The sequence below is a fragment of the Exophiala spinifera genome (assembly GCF_000836115.1).
Source record: "Exophiala spinifera strain CBS 89968 unplaced genomic scaffold supercont1.8, whole genome shotgun sequence".
NCBI lineage: Eukaryota > Fungi > Ascomycota > Eurotiomycetes > Chaetothyriales > Herpotrichiellaceae > Exophiala > Exophiala spinifera.
Genome location: NW_015622520.1, coordinates 830,168 through 857,688, shown reverse-complemented (window position 1 = coordinate 857,688; position 27,521 = coordinate 830,168). Strand labels below are relative to the sequence as shown.

The 27,521-nt window shown below is 52.0% G+C and overlaps 10 protein-coding genes across 10 annotated transcripts; 5 read left to right on the top strand and 5 right to left on the bottom strand.

Annotated features, from left to right (window-relative positions):
- Nucleotides 1-753: 753 nt before the first annotated feature.
- PV08_10327 (uncharacterized protein) lies at nucleotides 754-1,246 on the top strand (the record flags this gene model as incomplete). The annotated part of the gene is made up of 2 exons (XM_016384642.1): nucleotides 754-829; nucleotides 912-1,246. 2 exons carry the CDS (start codon nucleotides 754-756, stop codon nucleotides 1,244-1,246), a joined length of 411 nt encoding a protein of 136 aa, XP_016231244.1.
- Nucleotides 1,247-2,274: 1,028 nt separating this feature from the next.
- On the top strand, nucleotides 2,275-2,664 carry PV08_10326 (uncharacterized protein; the record flags this gene model as incomplete). Its single annotated transcript, XM_016384641.1, has 1 exon — nucleotides 2,275-2,664. One exon carries the CDS (start codon nucleotides 2,275-2,277, stop codon nucleotides 2,662-2,664), a length of 390 nt encoding a protein of 129 aa, XP_016231243.1.
- A 119-nt stretch (nucleotides 2,665-2,783) lies between these two features.
- On the bottom strand, nucleotides 2,784-5,391 carry PV08_10325 (uncharacterized protein; the record flags this gene model as incomplete). Its single annotated transcript, XM_016384640.1, has 3 exons — nucleotides 2,784-3,640; nucleotides 3,693-5,233; nucleotides 5,312-5,391. The coding sequence occupies 3 exons, from the start codon at nucleotides 5,389-5,391 to the stop codon at nucleotides 2,784-2,786; spliced, it is 2,478 nt and encodes an 825-aa protein (XP_016231242.1).
- Nucleotides 5,392-6,729: 1,338 nt separating this feature from the next.
- On the top strand, nucleotides 6,730-9,150 carry PV08_10324 (uncharacterized protein; the record flags this gene model as incomplete). Its single annotated transcript, XM_016384639.1, has 5 exons — nucleotides 6,730-7,600; nucleotides 7,659-7,729; nucleotides 7,788-8,325; nucleotides 8,407-8,610; nucleotides 8,711-9,150. The coding sequence occupies 5 exons, from the start codon at nucleotides 6,730-6,732 to the stop codon at nucleotides 9,148-9,150; spliced, it is 2,124 nt and encodes a 707-aa protein (XP_016231241.1).
- A 561-nt stretch (nucleotides 9,151-9,711) lies between these two features.
- PV08_10323 (uncharacterized protein) lies at nucleotides 9,712-13,614 on the bottom strand (the record flags this gene model as incomplete). Its single annotated transcript, XM_016384638.1, has 2 exons — nucleotides 9,712-9,964; nucleotides 10,037-13,614. 2 exons carry the CDS (start codon nucleotides 13,612-13,614, stop codon nucleotides 9,712-9,714), a joined length of 3,831 nt encoding a protein of 1,276 aa, XP_016231240.1.
- Nucleotides 13,615-14,189: 575 nt separating this feature from the next.
- On the bottom strand, nucleotides 14,190-16,670 carry PV08_10322 (uncharacterized protein; the record flags this gene model as incomplete). The annotated part of the gene is made up of 4 exons (XM_016384637.1): nucleotides 14,190-15,321; nucleotides 15,374-16,167; nucleotides 16,222-16,360; nucleotides 16,417-16,670. The coding sequence occupies 4 exons, from the start codon at nucleotides 16,668-16,670 to the stop codon at nucleotides 14,190-14,192; spliced, it is 2,319 nt and encodes a 772-aa protein (XP_016231239.1).
- Nucleotides 16,671-18,904: 2,234 nt separating this feature from the next.
- PV08_10321 (2,3-bisphosphoglycerate-independent phosphoglycerate mutase) lies at nucleotides 18,905-20,522 on the top strand (the record flags this gene model as incomplete). Its single annotated transcript, XM_016384636.1, has 2 exons — nucleotides 18,905-18,935; nucleotides 18,991-20,522. The coding sequence occupies 2 exons, from the start codon at nucleotides 18,905-18,907 to the stop codon at nucleotides 20,520-20,522; spliced, it is 1,563 nt and encodes a 520-aa protein (XP_016231238.1).
- A 1,064-nt stretch (nucleotides 20,523-21,586) lies between these two features.
- PV08_10320 (glutamate-5-semialdehyde dehydrogenase) lies at nucleotides 21,587-22,969 on the top strand (the record flags this gene model as incomplete). The annotated part of the gene is made up of 1 exon (XM_016384635.1): nucleotides 21,587-22,969. The coding sequence occupies one exon, from the start codon at nucleotides 21,587-21,589 to the stop codon at nucleotides 22,967-22,969; it is 1,383 nt and encodes a 460-aa protein (XP_016231237.1).
- An 875-nt stretch (nucleotides 22,970-23,844) lies between these two features.
- On the bottom strand, nucleotides 23,845-25,043 carry PV08_10319 (uncharacterized protein; the record flags this gene model as incomplete). Its single annotated transcript, XM_016384634.1, has 2 exons — nucleotides 23,845-24,882; nucleotides 24,987-25,043. The coding sequence occupies 2 exons, from the start codon at nucleotides 25,041-25,043 to the stop codon at nucleotides 23,845-23,847; spliced, it is 1,095 nt and encodes a 364-aa protein (XP_016231236.1).
- Nucleotides 25,044-25,643: 600 nt separating this feature from the next.
- PV08_10318 (uncharacterized protein) lies at nucleotides 25,644-26,811 on the bottom strand (the record flags this gene model as incomplete). Its single annotated transcript, XM_016384633.1, has 3 exons — nucleotides 25,644-25,932; nucleotides 26,024-26,417; nucleotides 26,523-26,811. 3 exons carry the CDS (start codon nucleotides 26,809-26,811, stop codon nucleotides 25,644-25,646), a joined length of 972 nt encoding a protein of 323 aa, XP_016231235.1.
- Nucleotides 26,812-27,521: the final 710 nt, after the last annotated feature.

Genomic DNA, 27,521 nt, shown 5'->3' with positions numbered 1-27,521 from the left:
GAGAGGATAAGCCAGGTATAAACGAAGGAGAAAATTGACATACGCTGGCGGTTTGTTTTCACTCCAGATAAGTCCAAGACTTCACTTCACTGGAGTGGCCAGATACGTGGACTTGACCGATTGGCTCATATCAGATAATCATAAGTTACCCAGCTTTCGGTGGCAGAAGACCCTGCTATTTAAGAGACAGCCTCGTCAGCAGGGCAGCCCAAAGTCGAACGAAGTCGCCAGTAAACGATTGCGGCCGCCAGCCATTCCGAAGAGTTGAATAGACCCCTTCTGTCTCTGAAAGGGGACTGTTTCTGGCCCCCAGTCGTGTTTGCGTATTGAATGGGAAGGCCGACTTGGGAGAATGCGGCCGGAGGTAGGACCTGACCAGGGGAGCGATTTTAAACATAGGGGAAAGAAACCCTCTAAAAGCGGATTAAGCGGTAGTTTCTCATATTGCAGATTTATCGTTTAGCTACAACACCTCAGTGACTTGAGCCCACTCAAACCCCAGCGAACGACATTGGCCATCCAAGTATTTTGACAAGTCGCCAAGTAGAGCCACGAAACTTTCTTTATGATTCAACTTCCGAATACGAGACGACGATCAGACGTAACTTTAACAGTCAACTTCGCCGTGGCCTTGTCCTCAAAAATGACTTCCAATTTCAATCAACCTCATATATATCTCTGAGATTTATACAAGAGCTTCTAGGCTCTGAGGGGACTGAGCGTCTTCAATATCAATCAGCGAAGCTCTTCAAAATGGCTGCTCAATGGACACCTCCGCCCAACGGCCACCCTTGCTGGATCAATATCTTTGCTACCGATGTCCAACGAGGTATGTAAGAGGGCACCTCCGCTGTCTGGTATTCCCCCTACCCTCAAGATCCTTGGATCATTACTCACCCAGACTGCTGCAGCACGGACCTTCTACAAGACCGTTTTCGACTGGGATTTCCGCTGCGAGTCGACAGGCGAGGAGGAAGATCCGACAGAAGTCGCTCACTTCTCCTTTGGCGACACTTGCCCCGGTGGGGGTATCACTAGAGTTGACCAGGTTGCTCAAACACGTGGGAAGGGAGGGGTCGTTCTATACTTGTCGGTCGATAACCTGGAAACTGCAATGGAGGTACGACTTCGAGTTAAGTTTGCGATATCTGTGAAGGCAGATCTCGTCGATTCAGCCCTATCCCCCGAAATGCCCAGGAGCAACAACATGACACACCATGAGGAGCTACTTACTGACGTACCGTGACCCAGAGAATCGTCAGTGCGGGAGGGAAGAAGATGACTGAGATCACACCCGAAGGGGAGTCTGGCTTGATACAGAACTTCGAGGATACCGAGGGAAATTATGTCGGATTGTATCAGGTCAAGTAGTTTTGTCATTCTGAACCCTGCCATGGGAACTCTTTCCTCTCCACGGTATCAATGCAAGGAATTTCCTCTTTCTCAACTCAATCGTGTTCCTTCAACGGTCAGGAAGTGAGCAGAGCACGAGTAGACTGACGGTAGACTGTTCTCAAAACGGCGCGGCTACCTAGGGAGTTTCTCAACGGCGGCTCCGACTTCAACTGTGCCTACGAAGTCATATAGCACAGCGGCTCGAGCTCATAGCCAATATCTCGTGACTTGCTGTCAAGTTAACATCCTGGAGTTGGATACTTGGGAGGTGTAGCACGTACAATCCTCGGTTCCGCATACCGAAAACGCAAAATACGGGAAGATTCTCCAAAGGGTCAGTTGCCTGAAGCTTTGGTGTTTTCGGAGGGACATTCAGCACCGCCTTACTGTTGGCTGTTGGTCTTTTGCTGCCTCGGACAGCGATTTGATTCAAACGGGTCGACGCCGGCACAAAGCTTATGCAAATCTGCTCATCCCCGGCAACTTGAAGTCGACGATCAGAACCATGTTGGACGGCAGTTGGTCTTGTCCAAGAGGACTGTAATAAACTCTGAGTACCTACAGTATGTGTGTGGTGCATTTAGCTTTTTACGGGACAGGCAGCCAGCCACCGGCGCACCCGAACCTAACGTTTTCATTATCAATGGGCTTTGGACTCCTCATTTCCACGGTTCTACATAGTAGGTATGTGGCACGTGGTTCTGGATGACAGGATCCAACCGGTCTACACGAAACTGGTACGTCTGTGATTCTGCATCCCATTACGACTTGGCTATCCCGTACATCTTAATTATAAAGGGGCCTCGGTTTGCAATCGGGGCGACCAACTAGTCAGTGGTGTCTTCATCGCCGACCAAAAATAAAATAAAATAAAATAAAATGTCAATCGCATTCCACTCCGTCACTCCGATCCTGCGCATCTTCGACATCGCCAAAGCCGAGGAGTTCTACCGAGACTTTCTCGGGTTCTCGACCGACTGGGACCACCGCTTCGGGGACGACTTTCCTCTGTATCGACAAATTTCCAGGGGCGGGCTTGTCTTCCATCTGAGCGAACATCACGGCGACGGAAGTCCAGGGGTGCACGTCAGAATCAATACGAGTGGGATCGCGCAGTTCCACGCCGAGCTCGAATCAAAGAACTACCGATACATGAAACCGGGCCTGGACAAGGCGTCCCCGGACAGGCTGGAAATGACCGTCATTGATCCATTTGGAAATAAGTTGACTTTCGTCGAGGAGCAGAACAAGAAGAACGAACAAGGGTGATCCAGCGAGACACACCGGCCTTTGTGTAGATTCTACTCAAAACTACTTCCCTCTGGAGCTGAAAGTTGAACTTGATGAGCGTGAATAGTCGTTATGTCATGCGAACCATCAACTGAAGTCTATCCAAACAATGCGTCGCAGATGTACAAGCCCAACACCTTGGTATAGTGGACTTTGTTCTGGACAAGGTACAGTACCCTACGCTCTGCCTTGGGCTTTGGGATTTGATCCTCTTCCTCGTCTTCAAAGTCCCGCTTTCCCAAATCCAAACAGGCAAGATACTTCAGATCCACGCCATCATGGGCAGCGTAGTCCAGCTCCGTCCCTTTCCGTACATCCAGTGTGATCAAATGCTCGCCAGTGCTGCTGAGAACCTTGAGGATGATGAATCCACTCACGAGCATGGTGGAAAGCTGAGCTGGCACGTCAATCGAGAATCCGTCCGACCCCGGACCCTCGGGTCGCCGGGAGAACATCCCATTGTAAGGTCCTCTCGTCACCACAGTAGTGTTCCGTTCGTCGTAGAGTAGCTTCGTCAATATCAATTGAGCATCTACTCCAGTGACTTCGGCGAGATCAGAAACGGATTTGCATACCACTCGTCCGTGCAGGAAGTCATGCCAAGGCCACTCCGTCACGTATCGAGTTTTGGCCACGATGAGAATCACACCGACAATGAGCCAGGTGAAGGTGGTGATCTGGAAAGGGTCGACTCCGACGATTTCGTTCCGAACGACAAATGGGATCGCCAGTCCGCCGCCGAGGACAACTGCACAAAGACCCATGATCGCCATGATGTACCCTGTGCATCGAACCGTGACCGACGTTTCGGCAAAGACCCAGGACTGCATCCGTTTCTCCTCTTTCACATATTGTTGCACGACTTGCATTTCCTTTTTGGTATCGACTAGCTCCGGTTGATCAAGCGCAGGTAATTCTTGTAGGCGAGTCCTATCGAGTCCTAGTTGTGTACCAGCTTGTATTGAGTCAGTAAAAGTGCACCGAGAGTGAGCAGGAGCAAAGCATACCGCGAATACGTTTGGAGAAAAGGTCGCCCGAAACCGGTATGGTCTCAGGGTCGTTATACCACTGATCTGTGAAGCCAAGGCGACGCTTCCGACTCAAATAGTCTGCGCTTGCGACAACGAATTTGGCCTGGAAATGCTTGGGAGCAAATTGGAAAACGGGATCTTCTTCTTCCGAGTTCACTGATATGTTGCTGATCATCTTGAGCATCCGATCACAAACGTAGGACGTCGACAGTGAAAGTAGGATCAGAGCCGAGATGACTTCATCCGCGCTAGATGTTTGTAGAGACTTCTCGACCGTGTTTTGTCCTTTTCGGCCTTCCGCCCATCGCCACCTGACGAGCGTTTTCTCCTGGCTGTTGTCTGGTTGCTCTTGGGCCTTGAGGGCTTCTACAACTTCGAGGAGGAGTTTAAGCACCACATAAATGCAGCTAATACTTTGAGTTTGTGAGGTTGCAAACACGTCTCCATCACGGTCCGCACTGAGAGTCGTCAGAGAATGAGAAAGGCCCACCTCGTAAACGACGGTACAGACTTCAAAGGTGCTGGGAGCTGTCAAGAACCATTGAGTGGAGTATAATCCAAGGATACACGACCTGAAGATTGACTCCAGCCAAACGCGTACCATCCCGTTGTAGCTGAAGTAGAGCTGGGTTGCATCTGTTTCTTCGTGGACATCATAGCCGTTCTCGCCACCAGCGTCGGGTCTCTGACTAGCACCAATTCGAATTCTGATGATGCGAAACATTTCGGTGTCTTCCGACGCGTTTAGTTGCTCGATAATAGCTTCCCCATCTGACAGAGCCTGTCTGGCATATGTGACTGGGTCGTGGCAAAGCACCTTCAACTTCACAGCCCATCGAGCAAGAACAGCGATATTGACGCTCTTCCAAAACTTGCTCGACGCTAGGCGAAGCAACACACGGGCAACTGAGCTGGTGGCATAATCGACAAGGGCGAAGTATACCTTGGTATTGTCCGCTTCTGGTTCAATGCGGATCGGGATTCGAGGTTTGACTTTCTCATTCTGTTGAAACTTGCGTCTGAGCGTGCCCCTAGCAAGCTTGAACTGTGATGCCGCCTTCTCCAACTCTACTCCAGCACGGGAATGTTCGAGAATCAAAAGCTGGTTGTCATGAGAAACTATTGCAAGGTTGCAGAGAATTTGATCGGCAAAGTCGGAGATGATCTTGAATGCTTCTGGTTTTGTGGTGCCGAGGATATTGTCGCTGTTGAAGAGCAATGGCGATTCTGAAACGCAGTCCTTGATCAAGCGCTTTACCTCAAGGCGTACAAGTCTGTTCTCTTCATCTTTGTCGATGCCGTAATTGAGAGTGTCATCGAACTTTGGCAAATCCTCCAACACCAGTGGGCCTCTCACGAATTTTTCGTTCCAATTAGCCACTTCGAGGACGTCATCTTCATTGATTTCGAGCTTCCAGCCATTACGTGACATGACATTGGCACGCCTAGGCTTGGATGCGGGAACATCGGCTTCAGGTCTCGGTTTCTTCTTGGATTTGAATCTCTGCTTTGCGCTCCTGACGTTGATGTAAGCATACAACGTCGAAACAGTCTCAGGTATGAATAAACTCTCGCTGAGAAGATTAAAACCTCACCTGCTGATGTTTTCAAAGAAGCCAGTTGAGGCATGTTCTGAGCCTCCAGGATCTGCCAGCTTTTCATCCATGTCAAACATGATCGTCGTGCGGATCGTGATGATTTTTGATCAATGTAGTGCTCCAAGGATGGGAACAAGGCCGCAACAAGAATGAAGTCTAGGAAATGCGGACGCAAGATAGATAGGGAAGACTTCACGAAGTACGTCCAGAACTTGCTTGTAAGCTCACAGACACGGATGATACTTAGGACATGTTTTTGGCCATGACATCGAGATGGCCGTGGATCAGAGTAACCCTTGGACAGACCCTGTATCTCGCTCAGGGTTTGAGGTAGAATTCAACGGAGAAGGCATCTGCGCCACCATTGGTGTCGCCATTTCTGAGGCTAATGCACAGGGATTTGGCAAGATGCTGAAAAGGCAGCCACTAAACTGCGCAACAGCCTGATCGTTTCCTTTTGGCGAAATGCACCGGATCCTTTGAGCGGTAGGCCACAGTAGGCATGCATGAGTCAATGGGAGCACTCCAGCTTGAGATGGAGTGCAGCGACACCAAGTGAGATAGCTGGTCATCGAAAACAGGGCGAATGAAGAAGTTCAGCGGGGTTTGAGCTGCGCAGGGGCTTTATCACTGCGCCGTACATAATTACGGTGCGTATTTCGGATGCTTGACGCAGATAATGTCTACGGTCGGTCTGGCATGCGAACAACAATCTCAACCCTCTGTTTCTGAGCCTGAAGATACCCGATCTACGAAACCATGCAGTATCCTCGCAATGATGCAATCCCTTGAGAGGGCGGTTGGACTTCACCTCCAGACGGAACTTTTGCATTCCAGGTCGCTGCAGCCACGAGCTTTGTCATGTGTGATACCCCTAGTCAAGCGCTAACTACTCAGCAATCCTAGGAATCTCATAGGGTGTGGGTGCCTCGGACGAATGACCCTTCGCTTCTGTCCTACTAAGCGAGAATCTCGACAGGGCTACAAGTAAGTCGATCGGGAGAATTGGGACATTATAAGGAAGTACGCGAACCAATATGAAGAAACCATAACACACACGACATGAACCCCTGTTCCAGCCTCACCACACCCCCGGTCTCCGTACACAGCCTTCTTGCAAGTGCAGCAAAAGGCTGGATTTCTGCCTGATCCCAAGCGTGCACAGCCTTCTCAAAAGTTCCTCACGGCAAGCAGGAGATGAGTTGGGGAGATCCGTATGTGATTCGGACAAGGGGTCAATATGTTGTCGTCATTCTCAGTGGTCTGGACCTTGAGGCACCCACTAATCCTCTTCCTGGGCCCGGCAATCTCTCCTGTGTCTTCGTGGGCAAGGAAGCTCGCTCTTCCAACAAGATTCCTACGCACTTCTGAACAGTTCTGTTATTGACAATTGCTTCAATCATCCTGTACTCATCATGTCAGTGAACGACTACAAGAAAGCACGAGGTGCTCTATCTGGGGATGCGGATGAAGAAGCAGACATCAAGAAAATCGAGATGGTTGATATCATCGAGACCGAAGGAAGATGGGGTTCTCGATCTACCATTACTCTCACTGCAGACATCCACAAGGCACGGCAGGATAAGGACCGCTTTCAGGAGTATGCTCTGATCCTCCGGCGTCTGAGAGATGAAGATGGAAAGCCGCTCGCAACGAGACTCGAAATACAGTCGCCGATTATCCGAGCTGCCATACAGGAAGTATTGGGCGAATATCCCACCATCAATATGGAGTCCAATCCTATCATCATTGAGCGGCCTTACGCACCCCTCTACCACTATCGGAAAGAGTTGCGCGAGTATGCCGTTCACGCGGATCGCACCAAGGAAGAAAAAGACCACATGTCGACTCTGATTCATTTCATGGACTTGTACCTCCGCAAAGCCGAGAAGACAAATGAAAAGCTCCTGCCATCTGAACTCACCTCCCATGCCCTGCTGTGGACTCTATATCGACCTGATGATGTTGTTATTGCTCGGAGAGACTATTTCACTGAAGCTTATGTGATCGAGTCGTGCTCAGTGGTCGAGTTTCCACAGGACAACGAGATTAAAATGCGTATCACTCTTGTGTGTCGCTCATGGGACTACAACGGTGCGAGATTTGGCCCTGTCACAAAGACTATAAACCTCAGGAGTTTCATTGGGAACAAAAAGATCTATGACTTGGACGTCTACCCGATACAATATCATAGAGAGCCGGATGGTCAGGACATCAGACGGAAACTGATCAACCGAGGCTTGAAATGGAGGAATATCGTCGAAGTAGCTCACCGCGAATATTCTGGTATGTTTGTTCAGGCAATCCACGTTTCCGAGAAGAGGGCTGACACGAGATGCTCCAGCAATATGTTGGACTGATCCTCTTACCCAAGCCGAAGAGGTTCGTCAGATCGAAGATCTTGTGCCGGTACATGTAAGTCGACTCTACGGCCGTGATGGGGATGGAATGCCTACTGACAATTTATTCTTAGACGAGCGGCCGTATCATCCTAGACTACGCAACTCACCAGCAAGCAAGACCTCAGCTCGCGACATTGTTGGCCAGGGGCAGCGCAACGAAAGCGGTGACAAAGGACGCAAAGGATGCCATTCCCGCCAATCAGGGCGACGACTTCTTGCTTAAAGCTGACGATAGTTCCAAGCCCAACAAGCGCGAAAGAAGCGAGTACGACGACAGATATCTATCACACCCAAACGATGCAACGTACAAGATGACGCACTCGCAAGCTCTAATCTGTCCAGCTCGAATTCGCGGATTTTCTCTCACCGACAAGATCTGGGCCTTCTTCCTCGTGGATGAGGTGAAGGATATAACATGGGCGGAAGACTCGTTCAAGACTCTCGAGCTTGAGCCCAGCGTCAAAAAGACCATCAGCGCCCTTGTCCACTCCCACGGCAAATCAAATAAAGCGCAGGACCAGACGGCTGACGACGTGATCTCCGGCAAAGGGAAGGGACTGGTATTCTTATTGACGGGTCCTCCAGGTTTGGGCAAGACATTGACAGCAGGTGAGTAAGATTTGGTGATACGTTTCGTTTCTTTCCATCACCACCAGCTCATCAACTGACACATTTGGGGGACTGTGACAGAAAGTATCGCCGAGAATACACATCGACCTCTCTACGCCCTCACGTGCGGCGAGCTAGGTACCGACCCGGTTGAGACGGACCAGATCCTCCGCCGGATCTTCATCCGGGCCAAATCCTGGAACGCCATACTGTTGCTGGACGAAGCCGACGTCTTCCTCGCGAAGAGGGAAAGGAACGACCTGCAGCGAAATGCATTCGTATCCAGTAAGTACATAATTACCCGTCAAGTGTCAATACGCTCCCCAAAGGTACAATGTTGCACTTCTCTCGTGTTTGCTGATACCGTCACCGCGACGCTGCACAGTCTTCCTCCGTCTCATCGAGTACTACGCCGGCATCTTGTTCCTCACGACGAACCGCCTCACGGAGTTCGACGAGGCGTTCCAAAGCCGGATCCACCTCACCGTGCACTTCAAGCTGCTGGACGACACCATGCGCGCGGCGATCTGGAAGAACCTCCTGAGCCGCTTCGACCCGGGCCCCCAGTGGCGCACCGACGCCCTCGCGAAACTCGGCCGCGAGTACAGGATCAATGGCCGCGAGATCAAGAATCTGATCCGCACCGCCGCGGCGTTGGCCGAGTTCGAAGGCGTGGCGCTCGACGAGTCGCATTTCCGGACGGTGTACAAGCTTAACACGACGCAGTATTGCGACGGTCTCGATGTCCCGGTCGCCACTGGAGGAGGAGGAGGAGGAGGAGGAGGAGGAGGAGGAGGTCTTGTCCCTGGCACGGGTAAAACTTAGATTCTAGATCAAGGCAAATGGCAAGGGTAGAGGGTTTGGTCGGGGTCCCATATCAAATTCCTGGTACAGCTACAGGGCAAGGTACAGGTGTACGTATGTCGAGGCATATATGTACATATCGCAAGGGCACGGTTTTACATGACGCACTCACTCGTAGGTCTACAGTAGTTAGAATCAGATATAATAGACCGCTCAGCCGACTCCCCGGATTGTGCGCGACTGAACAGACCGTTGTAGCGTCTTAAAGCGTTCTCGAAAAAGTTCAAAGATGAACAGCAAATTCGACATACCATTATTGCCTCTGCCTCTGCCGCTAATGCTGACGCTGAGGAAACAAAGCTGGAAAACTTCATAACGTCGTGACTATTGTCTTTTTCGAGATCCCCCTTTCCCCTGTGAATACGTCCCCCCAGACGACAATGCCATGGTCAATACCTGGTACAGACGCCAGACAATTCACGTCGAACCGATTCGAGCCGATCCAAGCCGATAACCAACTACCGTCCAGATACAGAGTGGTTGTAAGAAACAAAAAACTCCTCAATCACCTTAGTTAGTTGATCATACTTCCAACACCTTTCCTCCCAAACCCCTTGATCTTGTCCTACTGGCCTGTTTCGCCCGGATCAACTTCACCTCGTCTCCGATGATCCTGGCGTCTCTCCACTGTTCTTCCAAATTACTCATCCTTATCGCTGCCATCACGGCAAACACGCCGGCGCGGAATTTCTGGACAGGCCTCAGTCTCGTCTCGTACTTGGCTTTGTCCACGGAAACGCCCATTTCGTTGAGAATGCGTAGATCAACTTGGTTACTGTTGAGTTGAGCAAAAGGTTAGCGTCCGCGTTCGTAGATACGAGGAAATAAGGAAAGGGGGGAAACATACCATTGCACTCTCATTGCTTCACCCTGCTCGAGGAACGCTTTGCTCCACGCCAAATCTTTTCTCAACCTTTCCTCCCGTCGGCACTTGGCCTTCAGCCAAATCACCTCCTTGATCAGACCTCTCACTTCCTTCTGTCGAACCTCGTCCTTCACCAACGATTTACCCGAGCTGAGTCGTTCGAGCATACTTTCGTACTTGTTCTGTAGAACTTCAAGTTCATTCTCGACCGTTTCGGCCTTTTGGTTTGCTCGGGTTCGTTCCTCCCGAAGTCGACGCAGCTGTTGCTTCATTTCTCGTGCCTCTCCGCTCCGCACCGACAGACGCATGGAAAGGTCATGGACGGATGATTCTTGTTCCTCACGCAGTCGCTTAACTTGGGCTTTGAGCTCGTCGACTTGCCGGTCGCGTCTACTCGGACCGCCGCCCGAGACCCCATCGCGATCTTCCTCTTGAAGACGGTCGAGTTGGTCGCGCAGCTCGTCAATGAGATCATTCTGCTCGGCAATCTTAAGCTCGAGGGCCTCGATCTCCTCTGCGCGAGATCTCAGTGACACAAGTTCCTCGACATCTGTGCCGTTTCGACGCGTCGTACGTCTAAGTTCACGATTCTCCGAAGAAAGGACCTTGACCTCTGCTTGAGCATCGACAAGGTCTTGTCGGATCTTTGCTATCTCTTTCGAATGTGGCGGTGGAGGTGATAGGGACGGTGACTTTGCCTTGTACTGAGCAAGCTTTGACTCGTGAAGTTCTCTCTCAAGATCATTGATTCGGATCTTCAACTCTCTGTTGGCCGACTTGAGTTCAACCTCCCGCTTGGCGATAGCTGTTTCGTTCTTCCTCGCATCTGCCAGGTCTCGAGTGAGTCCCGTCAGATCCGCGTGCGGCGAGTTCACAACCTTGGTCTGATTATCTAACAATGATTCGAGGTCTTTGATGCGTGCTTCCAGGCGAATAATCTTAGCTTTCGAATTGCTGAGTTCTCGATCTCGGGTTTCCCAAGCGCTTGACTTTTGCGAGCGAAGATTGTCAAGTTCCGAATGGAGACGCACTTCCTCCTTACTGGCTCTTTCAAGTTCTGCATTGATCTCATCTTCGAGAGCGTTGTTTGCCTCAGCAAGGTTGTCACGCTCAGTAGTGAGTCTCGCCACATCGGCCTCCAGTTTGACTTTGAGGCGCTTCAGTTCACGCTTCTCATGGTCAACATTGAAAGTGTCATCGTAAGGCTTCTGCACACGCTGGACTGCCGCCTCGAGTTTCTCCCGTTCTTGCTCTGCAGACCGGAGCGCTGTTCTCGCACCATGTAGTTCCACATTGGAGTTCGTCAGCTGCTCTTGTAACGCTTGCTTCTCTCGTTGCAGCTTTTGGACCTGTGCATCCGCACTGGTAGAATATTTCTGTTGCTGTCTTTCTGCGAACTCATGCTCTTGCTCGATATCTGCCTGCAGAACTTCAATCTCCTCCTCCAACTCTGCAACTTTCTCTTTCAAAGCTGCTTGCTCTCGGATAGAAATGCGCAATTCTTCCTTGGCATTATTCAATTCTGTACGGCTGTCATCCGCCAGGTTTCGCTTGGATCGCAGGTCTTGTTGAAGTTCTTCAATCTGCTTGGAGAGAATCATCTCTTCTTGTCGGTGACGTTCCTTCTCACTCTCAATCGCCTCTTGGAGTCTCATTTCCCGTCCCGACAAAGTGCCCTGAGCATCCTGCAGCTTATCGACGGTACGCTGCAATCCTCTGGCCCTCTCTTCTGCCTTTTGAGAAGCCGCCTCAAGAGTCTTGCGCTGGGACTCCCAGTCTTCTAAGTCTGCTGCATGATCGTTTGCTTTGGCATTCACTTCGCGATGGAGGCCGTCGATCTGTTCGTTAAGAAGGTCAATTTCATTTCTGTGTCGGGATAGCAGATCATTTTCTTTCCTTGCCGAAACTTGTCGTTCCTCCTCGAGCGCGTTCTCAAGCTCCGCATTTGCATTCTGCAACTGGTTGAGATCTTTTTGTAACTCGGCTGATTCTCTGGTCAGAGCATCGTGTCGTGTCTGAAGCAAATCCTTTTCCTCCACTTTTATTTGCAATTCTCGTTCCACAGTCTCAAGGTGTTTGGTCGTGTTTGCCAGCTTCCGCTCTAGAGTGTCACGCTGTTGATGTGAGAGCTCGACCTCTTGCTGAAGCTTTCGCAGGTCAGATGCACCTTCCCGCTCCAGTTCACGAACGCGGTCCCGTAGTTGCCGCTCAGATTCTGTCTTCTCATTCATTTCTGCCTGGAGCGCGTCGTGCTGTTCTTGCAGAATCTGGAAGTCGTCCTCCAGCTTGTTTGCTTTTTCTTCTAGTTGCCGGCTCAAACCTTTCGTTGTGAACGACTTGTTGGCCATCTCGTCGCGTAACTCGTCCAGGTCCTGTTCTGCTTTTCGTTTCTCCTCCAGAGCCTCTTCCTTTTCCTCTTGCGCTTCATTCAGATCTTCTTTTGCGCGATCGAGGCTCTGCTTGAGGTCCTCAATTTCCTGTTTAGCAGATTCCAAGTCTTCTTCGATTTCCGCAGCACTGTTCGATTCTTTGCTAGCCTTCATCTTCAACTCGTCGATCTGGTCCTCGCGCTCATCAGCGATACGTTCCTTCTCACGGAGGTCGGCCTGCAAGTCTTCGATCTCGTCTCTCAACTTCTGAACTTCAGACCGATCTTGACTTGCAACATGGTCCCGTTCCTCAGCCAGAGCTTTGATCTCCTCATCCTTCTCTCTCAATTCTGAACGTAGGGTTTCCAGCTCGTGGCGGACATTCTCGTCAAACTGTTTCCGCCTAATGCGCTCCTTGAATTCTTCCAGTTGTAATCGGTAAACTTCCGCGTCTTTTTCCGCCTGTGCTATGTTTTTCTTGAACTTGTGTAGTTCGCGCTGCATGGTGATTCGATTGACTTTTAGATCCGTGTTCTCCTTGAGTGCCGCTTGGTTGAATTCGTTCCCCCGCTTCGACAGAGCCTCTTCGAGGAAATGGATCTTCATTTTCAGACCGAAATTCTCCTTTTCAATCTTGTCTATAATACCTTCCTGTTCCCGCAGGGTCATCATATTCCCGTCATTAACAAGCCCCCCGCCATCGCGAGTAGGTAGCTGCGCAAGAGGGGTACTTTTGACGCTGCTGCTAGGGTGATGAGGTATCGGAGTATCGTCGACTGCACGCCCGGCCGAGCTCGAGGTGTATTCGCCCTCCAGACGCGACAGGTCGCTCAGTCGCGGGAGTGCAGGAGTTCGCCCGTTGAGATACGAAGGTGTGTTTGACGCGGGTTGTTTCCTGCTGGACAGTCGCCTAGCAATGTTGTTCTTGGTGCCACTCTTCAAGAAGGGTGTGAATTCTGAGCGGCCTTGGTTGACGTTGGGTAGGAGTCGAAGAGGGTCTCGCGTGCCGGCCCTGGGCGTTTTGAGATTGGCTCCCGAATGTAGCTTTGCGCTTCGCATCTGAGATACCAAGTCGCCACCCTGGCTAGGGACGTGGAAGGATTTCTCGGGGGATACATCTTCAAGTCTGCCACCAGCATTGGTCATGAATGTGCTTTCGTAGGTTTGCGCAGGCGTGTGGATGTAGTCCATGGCGGGCGGACGGGCTTACAAACGATGAAGACGAAGGCAGAAAATCCAAAAAGAATGGCTAAATCCAACAGTAAGACATGCTGTTCTGTTCTAGACTGAGCTGCAGAAGTTCCACGTCCAACTGCGCGAGGTTTGATACACACTGTATGTTGATATTTACCAAAGGGGAATAGTGTGTTTTGGTATTAGCGCCAACCAACTCCGGCCAATCAGCACTTAGCACTAGTCGCCTCCCCTCCCCGTCTCTGTCCAATTCTCTCCAGGTACATACAGAGCATGCCTTCTAATGTCTCATTAGATGCCCTCTGGGAGGAAATGATCGATATGTGGCCCGAACGGTGTCTGACGAGCTCTAGAGGCATTTGTGTCGCCCATCTCATGTCCTCTAAGCGCCCAGGACTGTTTCATTCGACCATATGACAGTGGTTGATAATTCTGGGTTACAAGCAGCAGCACAATTAACGTGTTCCGTTGTGACAGCTCTCTTCCACCTTTGGTATAGAGCCATGTCTAGGTCCGAAAGAGCTCTCTGCCGTGACCTCTGTTGTTCTTTAGATGTGACAACCATCAGAAGGTCAAAGAGCCGAGCCTACTTCCGACGCATATATAGTTTTCATTACGGCGGCCTCGTGTTCGAGTGTCCAGTTTGCCGGCTTTGGTGCCCTTTCAGGAATGTCGATTGCATGATACTGATCATGGTTGTCCTGAATGTCCGACAACAACTTTCTGCACATTCTCCACGCTCGATATGCCGATGGAGATCCTTGACTCAGGCACCAAATATAAGCCATGGCCTTGCGCAGGTAGTTGACCACTTCAGGGATCTCGTTTTGAAAGTGTTGGCAGCCAAGTGCCATTTCCAGCAGCAAGACTGCGGTAGCTTGGGCTACGTAGTGGAGTAGTGACCACCACGGAAGAAGTTGGTAAGCCTCGTGGGCGCTGGGATTGTCTGGGATGATAGCCAGCAACGACATCGCCGCATGGACGCATGCGCGTGCCGAACTCCGATTAAATTCTTGTGATGCGTGGGATTGGTTTTCGATGATGACCTCGCATAAGCAGGGCCGGTGTAGGATCATTTGCACGCTGTGGTAATACATGGCCAACTCAATTCTGGCACGAGGATCAGAATCCTCCGTGGTGTCGCTTTGCAAGTTCAGCTCGTCCGGAAGGCTCTCGGCCCAGTGCCTCAAGTCCGTTTGCAATTCACCAATCTTTTGCTGCACCTGCGACCATGAGTCCTCGGACGTTCCGCTGTATAAGCGTGTTCCAATCTTATCGCTCAGGCGGCACAGATAGACTCGCTGCGGAAAATAGAGATGTGAGATCCCGCGGCCGATTGACGGGAAACTGGTCCACGGAACCATGACTCCTGTCATTGTCTGGGATATTTCACGCCTCGCCCTCAAGAAATCAAGCCATACTCTCCGAGACTCCGCAGCCGTTATGAAATGGTTCCCCTCAGCAAGGTTCATAGCTTCGATGTCGTCGCGTTGGAACAAGTCAACCGGAGTCGTCACATCAGACAAAAATATAGATTTTGGTCTTCCAGTTATCTCGGCGATCAAGATTTCGAGGGAATACAGCGCGTACCACGTCCGAACGCGTCTCGCTCGCTCGTTCTCGCCCAGGTCAGGATCTGAGACCCTTAGATGCAAACCGAGTGCCGTGGCATGACGTGTAGCATGACCCAAAGTGTTCCACGCACTGCACAGAATTAGAGACTGAGTAGAGACTGGGTCGGACCGGATTCACTCACCGAGTGATGGAGCCATTGATTAATAGATAAAGTGCCAGAACACCGATCCCCTGGACTCGTTCGATGTCCGGATGATCAAAGACGACCCGGTGGTCGAGACCCAGAGCGCGTGCTCTTGCATAATATACTAAATGAGTTTCTGGAGGGCTGGATTGATCCAGTTTCGTGATGTACAGCCATTTTGACCCAATGGCCCAGACAAGGTTGGCCAGTGCCAGCCAACGCCGCTCGGCCCAGGTCGGCATATTTCTTCGGCGCGGATACGAGAGCAGAGTATGTAGAAAATTCTCCCTCATCACGAAAGGCAACGTGCCTTGCATGCAATGGAAGTACGCCTCAGTCAGGAGCAGAGCACTCTCACCGGGAGGCCATTCATAGGGATCAACGAGATCTTCGTCAAATGCCAAGATATCGACATCGTCCATATAGAAGCAGAAGTCTTTGGTTGTGGTGAGATGATGGTCCATGACACCCATGGAAACTTCCGGCAGGTCTGTGCTGTTCCTTTCTTGATAGCTCATTAACTCAAAAGCACGACGGATCCAGGACATTTCTGACATCTTCCCAATGAACCCAGACGCACCAGAGCCGCCACCAAGGTCGACCACCTCCGCCAATTCCCCTTGCTTCCCTGGAGAGCCGACGCTAGATGCCGCGGTCTTTTCGCCTGAGACAGAACCATGTTCGTCACCATAAGACATGCGGTGGGATGCTGGACGTTGTTTACTACTTGCCACCGTGGGAGTGGAGTGACCACCGGATTCGTATCCATTCTGCGACGGTTCTTGTGAATACTACCATCCTAGAGTCAGCATATCTCGACAGGTATTCAGCCGAATATGTCATACCTGGGACAAAAGCTCGAGAATGTCGCCATGTCTTGGTGCATCGAATTCATCGCTAGTCGTGAGCGAGCGGAGTGCAGTGAGCAAGGCATGATTATCTCTTTTCAACTCATCAATGCGATCCAAGCACTCGGCCAGGTCCCTGTGCAGAGTCAGTACTGTGACGCTGTCGAGATCTTCGAAAAGGGCAAGGGCTACTTTTTGTTGCGCTCTCTTTTCCGGTCCCCGTACACGCAGCCGGCATTGTCCTTGACACACTTGGTACAACGGTCGCCCCCAGAACACTTGGTGCGCATAACCCTACACCTGTCACAGGCATGTGAGGTCCGTGACTTGTTGGCAGAGCTTCCAGGTCTATCTGGTTGTCTAAGGGGAGCTGGGCCTGAGTACGGTGGTTCGCCCTTGGGAATGACTGGCCGTGAAGGGAGTAATCGACCGGGTCCTGTTGACATGTCGAATGGGGGGTCTGCTGTAGGGTCTCTCAGATATCCGGCGCAGTATGGCGTTGCACGGTCTAAATAATGTGTATATCTAGAAAAACGAGGATGGTGTGGTTGAGACTTGGTTTTGACAGTGATAGTGGACAGGGAGTCACGGATATGATGCTCATGATTGTTGAACTGGATTTGAAATCCACGGTGTATCGTGAAGAGAGTTCAAGAAGGGTATGTCCGTATTGATAGGTGTGGTGCTGGCTAAAGAAACACAGCAACTGAGCGTCAAAAGCAGTTTCTGGGGCGAGGTAGAAATGCAACTTCCCCGATCAGCCAGAGATGGTCCTGGTGGTTTGTTGATCAGCAAATATGCCTGTGATCGGGTCTGGCAACCACCAATCTTTCTCATCTGGAGGGTGGCCGGCCGACTCGTGCCCACCAACCCTAGGAGAGCGACGACAGCCAGGAAAATATTTCCGTTGGCACAGGCTGCGCGTAAAGTGTAGTATCCGCAATTCCGAGGGTTAATCGACATGTGGCCTGGGTTCTGGGGGGTATGACGAAGCTACCGAACTCACATGCAACCTATTACAACACGTTCCTTCGAAGGTCCAGCAGCCAGTATCAACATCAAGCTTGACGCCAGCTCAGCCTCTGTCGCAGGGACCAGGCCCTCGGTCTTCCCGCACAGATTGCGGCTGCCCATGACTGAGAGCTTGAGATTGCTCGTCAATATTAGGGGTACATTATATGGCCGGAGAGAATGCTGCGACGGTAGGTTTCTCGAGAAATTCAGAGATGTGAAAAAGATTTCCGGGATCAATGATTGGCTGAGCTGCGTCCGAATGACGATCGGTTTGGTCCAGCTGGAACCATTCGCAGTTCCCACTGGTCCTGGCCACGAATAATGAGTGAGAACTAATTAAATCATCCTCATGACAGCGTTCAGTGTCCACCCAGCGAGGGAGGCGAAGAGCAAATGACCTCAGCTCGGCTGTTGTACTGTAAGACAAGAGAGGGCCCAGCTGGGAAAGAGCATGGTATTATTGCTCCTTGCTCCTGATTGCAAGAGAGATCCCAAAGAGAGATTGAGGAACCAAGTTTAGTCGAGGAGAGCTTGTACCTGGAACGCGAGTTGGTTGATGGGCAAAAGCATAGAGAAACCGATTGTTGGACTTCCGCGTCTTCGGACAATAATGTGGCGGCTGGTGGCACATCAACCATCAAATTTCCGTATTAAACGTCCCGAGGGGCGTGTCGGTTTGAGGATCTAGCTGTCCGCGCCCTCATTCCCTCTCTGCAGCTTCAGACCTGATGGGAACACCCATACGAAGCGTAGGATGCACTGAGAATCTTCGACGGGCAAATCGGTTTCAAGGCTTCAGGAGACACCATTCCAGGTACTCGTATTCGTATGGCAATTAGACACGGAGGAATAACACAACGGGGTGTGATTGGGGTTACGATGGTGCATTGTTAGATATGTGGTTTGAGCGTACAGCATATCCGGCGCGGAGATCTCGGCCAGGTCCAGCCCAATGGCCTGGCTAGGCCTCACTAACTTAGTGTCGAGAGCAATTGTCTGGGTTTCGATAAGGAGGATTTTTGGATGTCATGAGAGGAGCTCGGCTAGTAAAGCCAACTCTCTCTGCGTTCTTCCATGCCGAGATCTGCCGATGCCTGCGAACAGGAGATGCGGAGGGGTGACACGACAAGACCAAGGCCAGGAACAAGAGTGCTCAGAAGATATGTTAGCGCAGTAGGATATGTCGTGTGATGCTTGCAGTGGTACGAGGCGTAGCGAGGCCATGTATCCAGGACACAGGTATCTTGCTCCCTAAGCATGAGTCCGCGGGCTCTACGAGCGCAGTGTAGACGGTGGTGTCGAGCTCGCCCGATGACGTTGCTCCAAGTCCTTCACCAAAACGGCAGGCGCCGCATGTCAACAAGCCAAAAAAACTGCCCCTCCAAAAAGTGCATCGAGCTTGCTCGCCGAAAAAGAAACCACGCCTGATATTTACTTGCACTCGCCTCAACATACATCCTTCTCGATATCTCAGGGATTGCAGTCGCTTCGACTACCGCAGGTCTATTTTCTACGTTCATTTTTACCTGCGAGTGACCAAGAATTGCTCGCAAGGCTACGTATCTCCATCTCGTCACCACTTAGAACAAGAAGCTCCGGCCTCAGTCCACCAGTTTCCCACCGACTCCCCCAGTTGAACTCTCGGTCTCTGTGCCCTCTCTCCACCATGGCAAAGGTCGACCAAAAAGCCGTCTTGAGTAGGCTGTCTCTCAATCTTCCCGTCAAATGCAGCGAAGGCTAACTCGGCATTAGTTGTCATCGATGGCTGGGGCATCCCGTCCGAAACCTCTCCTCCTGAAGGCGATGCCATCGCTGCGGCCGACACCCCCGTCATGGACGGCTTCGCAAAAGAGGGGTCATCCACTGCACAAGGCTACACCGAGCTGGAGGCTTCTTCCCTCGCGGTCGGCTTGCCCGAGGGACTGATGGGAAATTCAGAAGTCGGGCATTTGAACATCGGTGCCGGCAGGGTGGTCTGGCAAGACAGTGTTCGCATTGGGCAGACCATTAAGAAAGGCGAAATGAAGGATGTCCCCAGTGTCAAGAACTGCTTCCAGCGCGCCATCGATGGTAACGGAAGACTTCATTTCCTCGGTCTCGTCAGCGACGGTGGTGTCCACAGCCACATCGACCACCTCTTCGCTCTCCTACAGGTAGCCAAAGAAATGAAGGTTCCCAAGATCTTCATTCATTTCTTTGGAGACGGTAGAGATACCGATCCCAAGAGTGCTGCCGGCTACCTGCAGCAGCTGCTGGACAAGCTCCAAGAGTTGGGTGTTGGTGAATTGGCTACGATTGTTGGTCGGTATTATATCATGGATCGCGACAAGAGATGGGACCGTGTAGAAATCGGTATGAAGGGTGTTGTCTTGGGCGAGGGCGAAGATTCGACCGATCCCCTGGCGACAATCAAGGAGCGCTATGACAAGGGCGAGAACGATGAATTCCTCAAACCCATCATCGTGGGTGGTGAAGACCGCCGAATCAAAGATGGCGATACATTGTTCTTCTTCAATTACCGTTCGGATCGTGTAAGAGAGATCACTCAGCTACTGGGCGACTATGATCGATCTCCCAAGCCCGACTTCCCTTATCCCAAAGACATCGAGATCACCACCATGACTCAGTACAAGACAGACTACAAATTCCCCATTGCTTTCCCACCCCAACACATGGGCAATGTGCTCGCCGAGTGGCTCGGTAAGAAGGGCATCAAGCAGTGCCACGTTGCTGAGACTGAAAAGTATGCGCATGTCACCTTCTTTTTCAATGGTGGTGTGGAGAGACAGTTCGAGGGTGAAGAACGGGAGATGATCCCAAGCCCCAGGGTTGCCACATATGACCTGGAGCCTCCCATGAGTGCTCAAAAGGTCGCCGACAAACTCAGCGAGAGGATCTCGGACAACAAGTTCGAGTTTTTGATGAACAACTTTGCCCCTCCCGACATGGTTGGCCACACTGGAGTGTATGAAGCGGCGATCAAGGGAGTCACGGCCACCGACGCGGCCATCGGCACCGTGTACGAGACCTGCAAAAAGGAGGGCTACATTCTGTTTGTGACGGCAGACCACGGCAACGCCGAAGAGATGCTGAACGAGGAGGGAAAGCCAAAGACTTCGCATACCACCAACAAGGTGCCCTTCGTCATGGCAAACGCACCCGAGGGCTGGAGCTTGAAGAAAGAGGGCGGGGTGTTGGGAGATGTCGCACCAACAGTCCTGGCGGCAATGGGTATCGAGCAACCGGAAGAAATGGGCGGGACAAGTCTCTTGATCAAGAAGTAAGTGGACCTGGAGTCGCGCAAAGGCATTATTATTAGCAATATCTTTACCGACTGCAAGGCTCAACTTGCACCCTGATGCGGAGCGTTCGTGCATTGACGAAATCCGAGCTGATATGAGAAATGAGATAGACGAAAGGCAAGCGACTTGAATCCGCAAGCCGAGGCATAGAATCCTTCTCCTAGTCCTCCATACTATCCTCCCTATCATCCTTCTCCGCGAAGCGAACAGACGGTGACTTCTCAGAACATTGGGCGTCTGTCTTCCAAACTCCGGAAGCTGTCCCACTACCAATCAAGAACAGGACGTACCGGGTCATAGAAGGTTTCCAGCATACCTTGGGATGTTCTTTCAAGGCAGACAGGTCGAAGACCAATAGAGAGATTGGCTAAACTAAACGTGAATATGAGGATATACACTACCCCTGCATGTACCATGCCAGACAGAAACCGGGGTATCGCTGGTCAAAACTCCATAAATTTTAGATAGATAGAAGGGTAGGTCGCATGTTTCCCTTCGTTCAAGAAAAGGGGGAAGAGAAGATATACACCGTGCTTTCGCAGGACTACAGGCACCAAGTCCTCGTTCTACAGTACCTACGAGTACATACAGAAACACACTTGGCACTCGTAGTTCTAGAACTTCTCAGAAAGTCAAGTATCCCGCAGAAAGTTTGCGCTCACTAGCCCTGATAGGTTAGATCGATCGGCCCCACAAGCCGATGGCAAGTTGGCCGAACGAGTCTCAACTTTCTGGTTTCTGCAAACAATGCACTCATACGAATGAGAGTTATGACTCCGTCGTAGTCTCGTCGACACTTCCAGGCTTATACAATTCTGACCGGCTTTCAAATCCCTCTCTTTCTCTCTCTTTCTCTCACCCACGCACATTGACACACGCACATCTTAGTCCCCTCCCCATTGCGAAGAACAGAACAAGTTCCCTTACAAGAGGGGGGAAAAAATCTGTGCACCCTTGACTGTACCCCTTTCCGATTGAGACTGCTCTCTCGAACCCGAGTGTTCTGTCGTTGTTTTCGTGTCCCTTCCAGAGAGTAACCCTGGAAAATGTCATTGACAGAGTCGACACCCGACGCCGCCGCAAAGGCTGCCTCTCTTTCGGCACGCAGCCTCGCAGTCCTATCGGTTGCAGCACGAAATGAAGCCCTAACGGCAATGCATGACGCTTTGCTTGCCAACAAAGAATCAATCCTCGCTGCCAACGCACGGGACATGGCTCAAGCCACATCTGCATCGGAGTCCGGTCATCTCTCACAGGCGGTGTTGAAACGTCTCGACCTATCCAGACCTGGAAAATATGATGACATGCTCCAGGGTATCCTGGATGTGCAAGGCCTCGACGATCCTATCGGCAAATGCGACCTGCGGACCCTGCTTGACGATGGACTGGAGCTGGAGCGCGTCTCCTGTCCGATTGGGGTGCTGCTTATCATCTTCGAAGCCCGGCCAGAAGTCATTGCCAACATTGCAGCGTTGGCGATTAAATCGGGCAATGCCGCGATACTGAAAGGTGGAAAGGAGTCGTCTGCCTCTTTCGAGACTATTGCCAAGGTGATTGGGTCTTCGTTGGAAAAGACACAGGTGCCGAATGCGGCTATCCAGCTCGTCAAGACGCGGGATGTCATCGATCAACTGCTGGGACTGGACCAATATATTGACCTCGTCATTCCTCGGGGCGGAAATGAACTCGTTCGATACGTCAAGGAGCACACCAAGATCCCAGTCTTGGGCCATGCGGACGGGCTATGCAGTATCTACATACACAGTGATGCTGACAAGGACATCGCAGTTCGTGTGGTGGTTGACTCCAAGTGCGATTATCCAGCGGCCTGCAACGCCGCAGAGACCCTGCTGGTGCATGAAGCCGCTCTGACAACCATCCTACCAGCTGTAGCTGAAGCGCTGTTTGCGAAAGGTGTCTCTCTGCGGTGTGATGATAAAAGTTTTGATGCTTTGAAGCGGCTGCTCCCTCCAGCCAGCGCGACTCTGGTACAGAGTTCCACCGACCAGGATTACGATACGGAATTTTTGGATTTGATTATGGCGGTAAAGACGGTGCCTGGCTCAAAACTAGGTGATGACACGGACGGTGGTTCGCTAGACATGGCCGTTGCACACATCAATACGCATGGCTCGAAGCATACCGACTGCATCGTAACAAGCTCTAAAGAGGCGGCAGACAAGTTCATGTCTTCGGTCGACGCGGCCGGTGTGTACTGGAATGCATCTACGCGGTTCGCGGATGGCATGAGATACGGCTTTGGCACCGAAGTCGGCATCAGCACGAACAAAATCCACTCGAGAGGACCGGTTGGCCTCGAGGGCCTCACCATCTACAAGTACAAGTTACGGGGTCATGGTCAAGTCGCTGGTGAATACGGAGAAGGAAGCGGTAAAAGACGGTATAAGCATGAGAGATTGGCCGTCTGAATTGCGTGATGAGCCTGTACAAAACTGGACTCGTAAAGAAAACAGAGCCTCCACGGGCGGCCCATCCTGAACGAAATTCCAAGAAGCTTGTGACTGGCGGAATAGGAAGTGTACCTACAGAACGATTGAATGTGCACCAGAAATGGACCAGCTCCCTCCATGCTCAGAAATGCATTTCGTCTTCCTCGATCGATTCTATGACGGTCTGATTCCCATTGCTCCGTGGAGAACCTAAGGCACGATTTTCGACGCTCCACAATCTGTTGGGAATCGCGTTTCGAGATATCCTTTTCACAACGATAACTTCATCGCCTTACGTTTTCACCTCGACGACCAGATCTTTTTATTAAGGGCGACTCTCAAGGCCATCGATGGATACCCGTCGGGTTCCAAGTCACAGGGAGCGAGCGCCTCCATGAATGACCTCCTTTACCTGAAGGGGACATGATACATGATTCTCGGCACGAAGCAGCACTCCGCCCACGCCGCAAGAGGTTTGCTTTGACTGGGCAGGTGGCAGAGAATTGGACATCCTAGAGAGATGATATAAGCTAGTTAAAGCGCCTGAATCCTAAAACATCACCCAAAATTGATGGGTAATCGCGACAAATAGACCAGGACTTTCGACGACGCCCGGGGGACTTTTCAAGTATGGCAGTCGCCGCAGGACGAGCCCGGACAGCCCCGATATATGAAATTTTCCCACAGAATTTGCGCATCATAATGCTGTAATACCCGGCAATCAATAGTTACCTAGTAGTAAACGCAATTCTAAATGCCTGGAATGAATAACTCAGGCATGTCCCGACCCAAAAAGACGATACGGCAACGAGACAATGCAGACAGGGTGCAGTCACTAAATATGACCCTCTCTCTCACACCAGAGTCCGATCTACCACGCAGATGGCCTTCCCGTTGACAGCGCCCCTTTCCAAGAGGTCGACCATCGTAGGAACCTCGGCGAGACCGTCAAACGCCTGCGTCTCGGCTTTGATATCGTGCCTGGCGACGACGGCGAGCATCTCCTGGGCCGTGTCTCGGTCGCCGTACATTGTCCCCTTGATGGTGACGTCGCGCAACACGACATCTTGAAAGGGAACGGCGATCTCCTCGGGCTGCGCAGCTTGCACGACCGTGCCATGCATGCGTGTGATGGCGACCGACAGAGCCGCCGTGGAGGGGTGGTCGCTGACGTTGATCGTGGCCTCGACCCCGAGGCCGCCCGTGAGGCTCCGGACCTTGTCGGCGAGCTGGGCCTTGCCTCCGCGCGCGTCCAGGACGTGGTCTGCGCCGGCCCTCCGCGCGATTTCCAAGCCGTCGTCGCGCGCGTCGACGGCGACGACGTTGATCCCCTTTGCCTTGGCGAACTGGACTCCGAAATGGCCCAGCCCGCCTCCGGCGCCGACGATCGCGAGCCACCCGCCGGCGGCGACCCCGCTGGCCACCACGGCCCGGTAGACCGTGAGGCCGGCGCACGCGAGAGGCGCCGCGGTCGCGAACGAGACGGCGTCGGGAATCACGCAGCTCTCTCGGGAGTCGGCCACGTGGTACTCGGCGAATGCGCCGTCCGACTTGATCCCCGTCGCCCCGTCGCTGTCGAAGCAGTACTGGCTCCAGTGCCGGTCGGCCGGGGCTGTGCAGTTGATGCATCTCCCGCACGCGTGCAGTTTGATCCCCGTCATGACCCGGTCTCCGAGTTGAAACTCCGCGGCGACGGCGCTGCCTTTGGCCACCACCACGCCCGTGCCTTCGTGGGACATCGTGATGGGCAATGGCGACCCGAACACGCCCCCGAGGACCATCAGGTCGGTGTGGCACAGCGAAGCAACTGCCGTGCGCAGGATCAGATCGTAGGGGCCGATCTTGGAAACGCTCGGTGTTGGCACCTTGTGGATTGCGAGCGGTGCGTTGTACTGTCAGAAGCGGACGTGTCTTTGTTAGTGGGATAGTCTTCAAAAGACGAAAGTCATGGGTAGATCGTGCTAAGGAGATGCGACTGAGAACTGACTGTACACACCTTGACGACCTGGACCGCTAGCATTTCGCTCGGGATATCTTGTGGTGAAGAAGCCATGGCTTTTGGGACGAATGATGCTGTCGGCGGACGGGTTCGGGGATGTCCCTCGCTCCAGCCCTGATTCCGCCGCGAGGAGGTAATGATATGAGCCCAAGGTGGTTTACGTGGGGGTCTGAAGGCCAAAAGCCTTGAAGTCTTCAACTTGTCGCTTGCTGAAATGCGTACCGCAATCGGGCTGAACTTTGTCGCAAGGGCGGACCTAACTATGTTACGCCTGGCCTGATGCTTGCACGTGGTCAATTTCTGGGAGGGTTCTTCTGGCTTGCATATGCTAGTGTTCGTACGGTCCGTTCGCTACCACACGCGAGGTAGCTAGAAAGCGTGAGGGTGCACGACCTCGTGCTGACCTCGGGTAAGGAAGTATAGTAGCTTTGGTCGGAGACGCGAGATACCCCAGACTCCGGCAATCCACTCCTCCCCTGCTCGACCCCCACATTACCTCAATGCGGAAATATGTGAACGCCAACGCCGACGAGACAAATGACGGATCACCATCAGGGTAGGAGATCCAAGTACTCCGTACAAATTGAACGACTTGCTGATTCTCGGACATCGATGACCCATGCCTCGCTAGATCACCATGGTGACACCACCGCTTCAGACTGCTCCTGTCTTCTCTCCGGCGGCGTTCATGGCGGAGACAGTTGCGTCTTTACTACTCTCCGATACTCCCATCAAGATCTTCTGGTGAAGCCAATGCGGCCAGCCCCGTATCCCCGTGGCCAAGGAATAAGACGATGGCACAACCAAGTGCCCACTATTGCCAGAATACAATTGTCTCACGACCGCGTCGGCTACTAAATCAGGCTCGACCATTGGCGCCTTCAATCCGTGGGCCACAAGGTGTTGGATCATTGGCGTGCGAATGAACGACGGCAGGACGACACTGTTTTCGGCATGGTTAGATGAACTCCCAGGTAGCGTAACTGAGCGTCAAGCCATGTCCGACCCTTCGCGGAACGGGAAACACAACTTACGTAGTCCTCACTCTCTTTGCACCATAATACACTGCCAACTCCTGGCCCAAGCCCTCATGGAAGGCCAACGCCGCCGCCTTGGACGAGGCGTACGTCACGTTGGCTGTGCGTGGGACATGCGCAGCAAGGCTCGCCACCGTGACTATATGGCCGTGGTCCTTCTGGATCATGTGAGGCAAGAACTCTTTGGCCAGTTGAAAGTGAGAAAAGACATTGACGGCAAACGTCTTCTGCACGTTGTCCATGGGTATTCCGAGAATGGTCGCGTCGAGCGCAAGAGCAGCATTGTTGATGAGGACCGTTGGATGGCCATGCTCGATCCGGATGCGACTGCAGGTCTCCATGACGGAATCCTGATCGCTGATGTCAAGCTGATATGCAAACACGTTCGGAGCTGATTGCGAGTAGACAAGATTACAACCCGTTTTAGTTCCTCAATGCAAAAAAAGAAAGAAAAAAAAAACAGGTCGGGGCCACTTTGACTTTGCGAGAAACTCACCGGGTAATGGTTCTTTTGCCTTGGTTATGTCCAGAATGATCACCTTGACCCCTCTGGCAGCAAGTTTTTCGACGATTTTGGCGCCGATTCCGGAATTGCCTCCTGTAATGACCACGGTCTCTTTTTTCCAATCCCATGTCGAGTTGGGCGTGTAGTGGTTCAATGATCTTTGCGACAACCACGCATTGACGGCAGCAAGTGCGCGAATGCCACACACCACCCCTAGAAGAGGCAGACCATACTTCCTAAGTCGTTGATCGGAAATGATCCTTTGGTACAAAGCTTCCATTTGAACTGGTGCTGAGACGATCTCGTCTGACCGCGCGAAACCAAAAGAAATACCACCCTGCGGTGAGAGGTGAGAGGGTACAGTTGCTAACGAAAAGCACGTACGGGCGGGAATAAAGACAACCCGATTTCGCCTCGACGTTCTCTTGACGAGAAGACAAGCACGCGTGGTGAAATTACGGTGAAATAATAGTTCCTCGTCGGTAGGCTTGTTTGTGATTGTCCAGGTGGGAATACGAGTAACAAACACGACGCCCTTTTTGACTTGCCGATCAGGCCCCCAGTCCAAGACTCTTGTGGATGCGAAGTGGCAGTGTCACAATCTTGGTGCCCTCAGTTGGCAAAGCGTTGTTTCCGTCTCGGCCTTTGATTGTTTGAGTGGTTAAGCAACGAGGTATTGATTAGGCTTTGAGGGCGTGTACTCACGTATCTCTGGCTCCCCCCTCCAGGGTTACAGCCTCGTCGCCAAGTACTTTGTGGGTCCGGCATTCGGCCTCCTCGGAAGCGATTATGGCGACGACGACGTCTCTCAGCTTAGTTCCGTTAAAATATTGTACGGAGCACAATCTTACCTTTGAAGAAGCAAATGGTTCCCCTTGGCTCCTCTTATTAATCTCAGTTGGAGTCATCTCATGATACACCCGCCTCATCCCGGTGTCGCGAAGTATAAGCACGAGTTCCTCATCAACACCGAACGACGAGGTTTCCTTC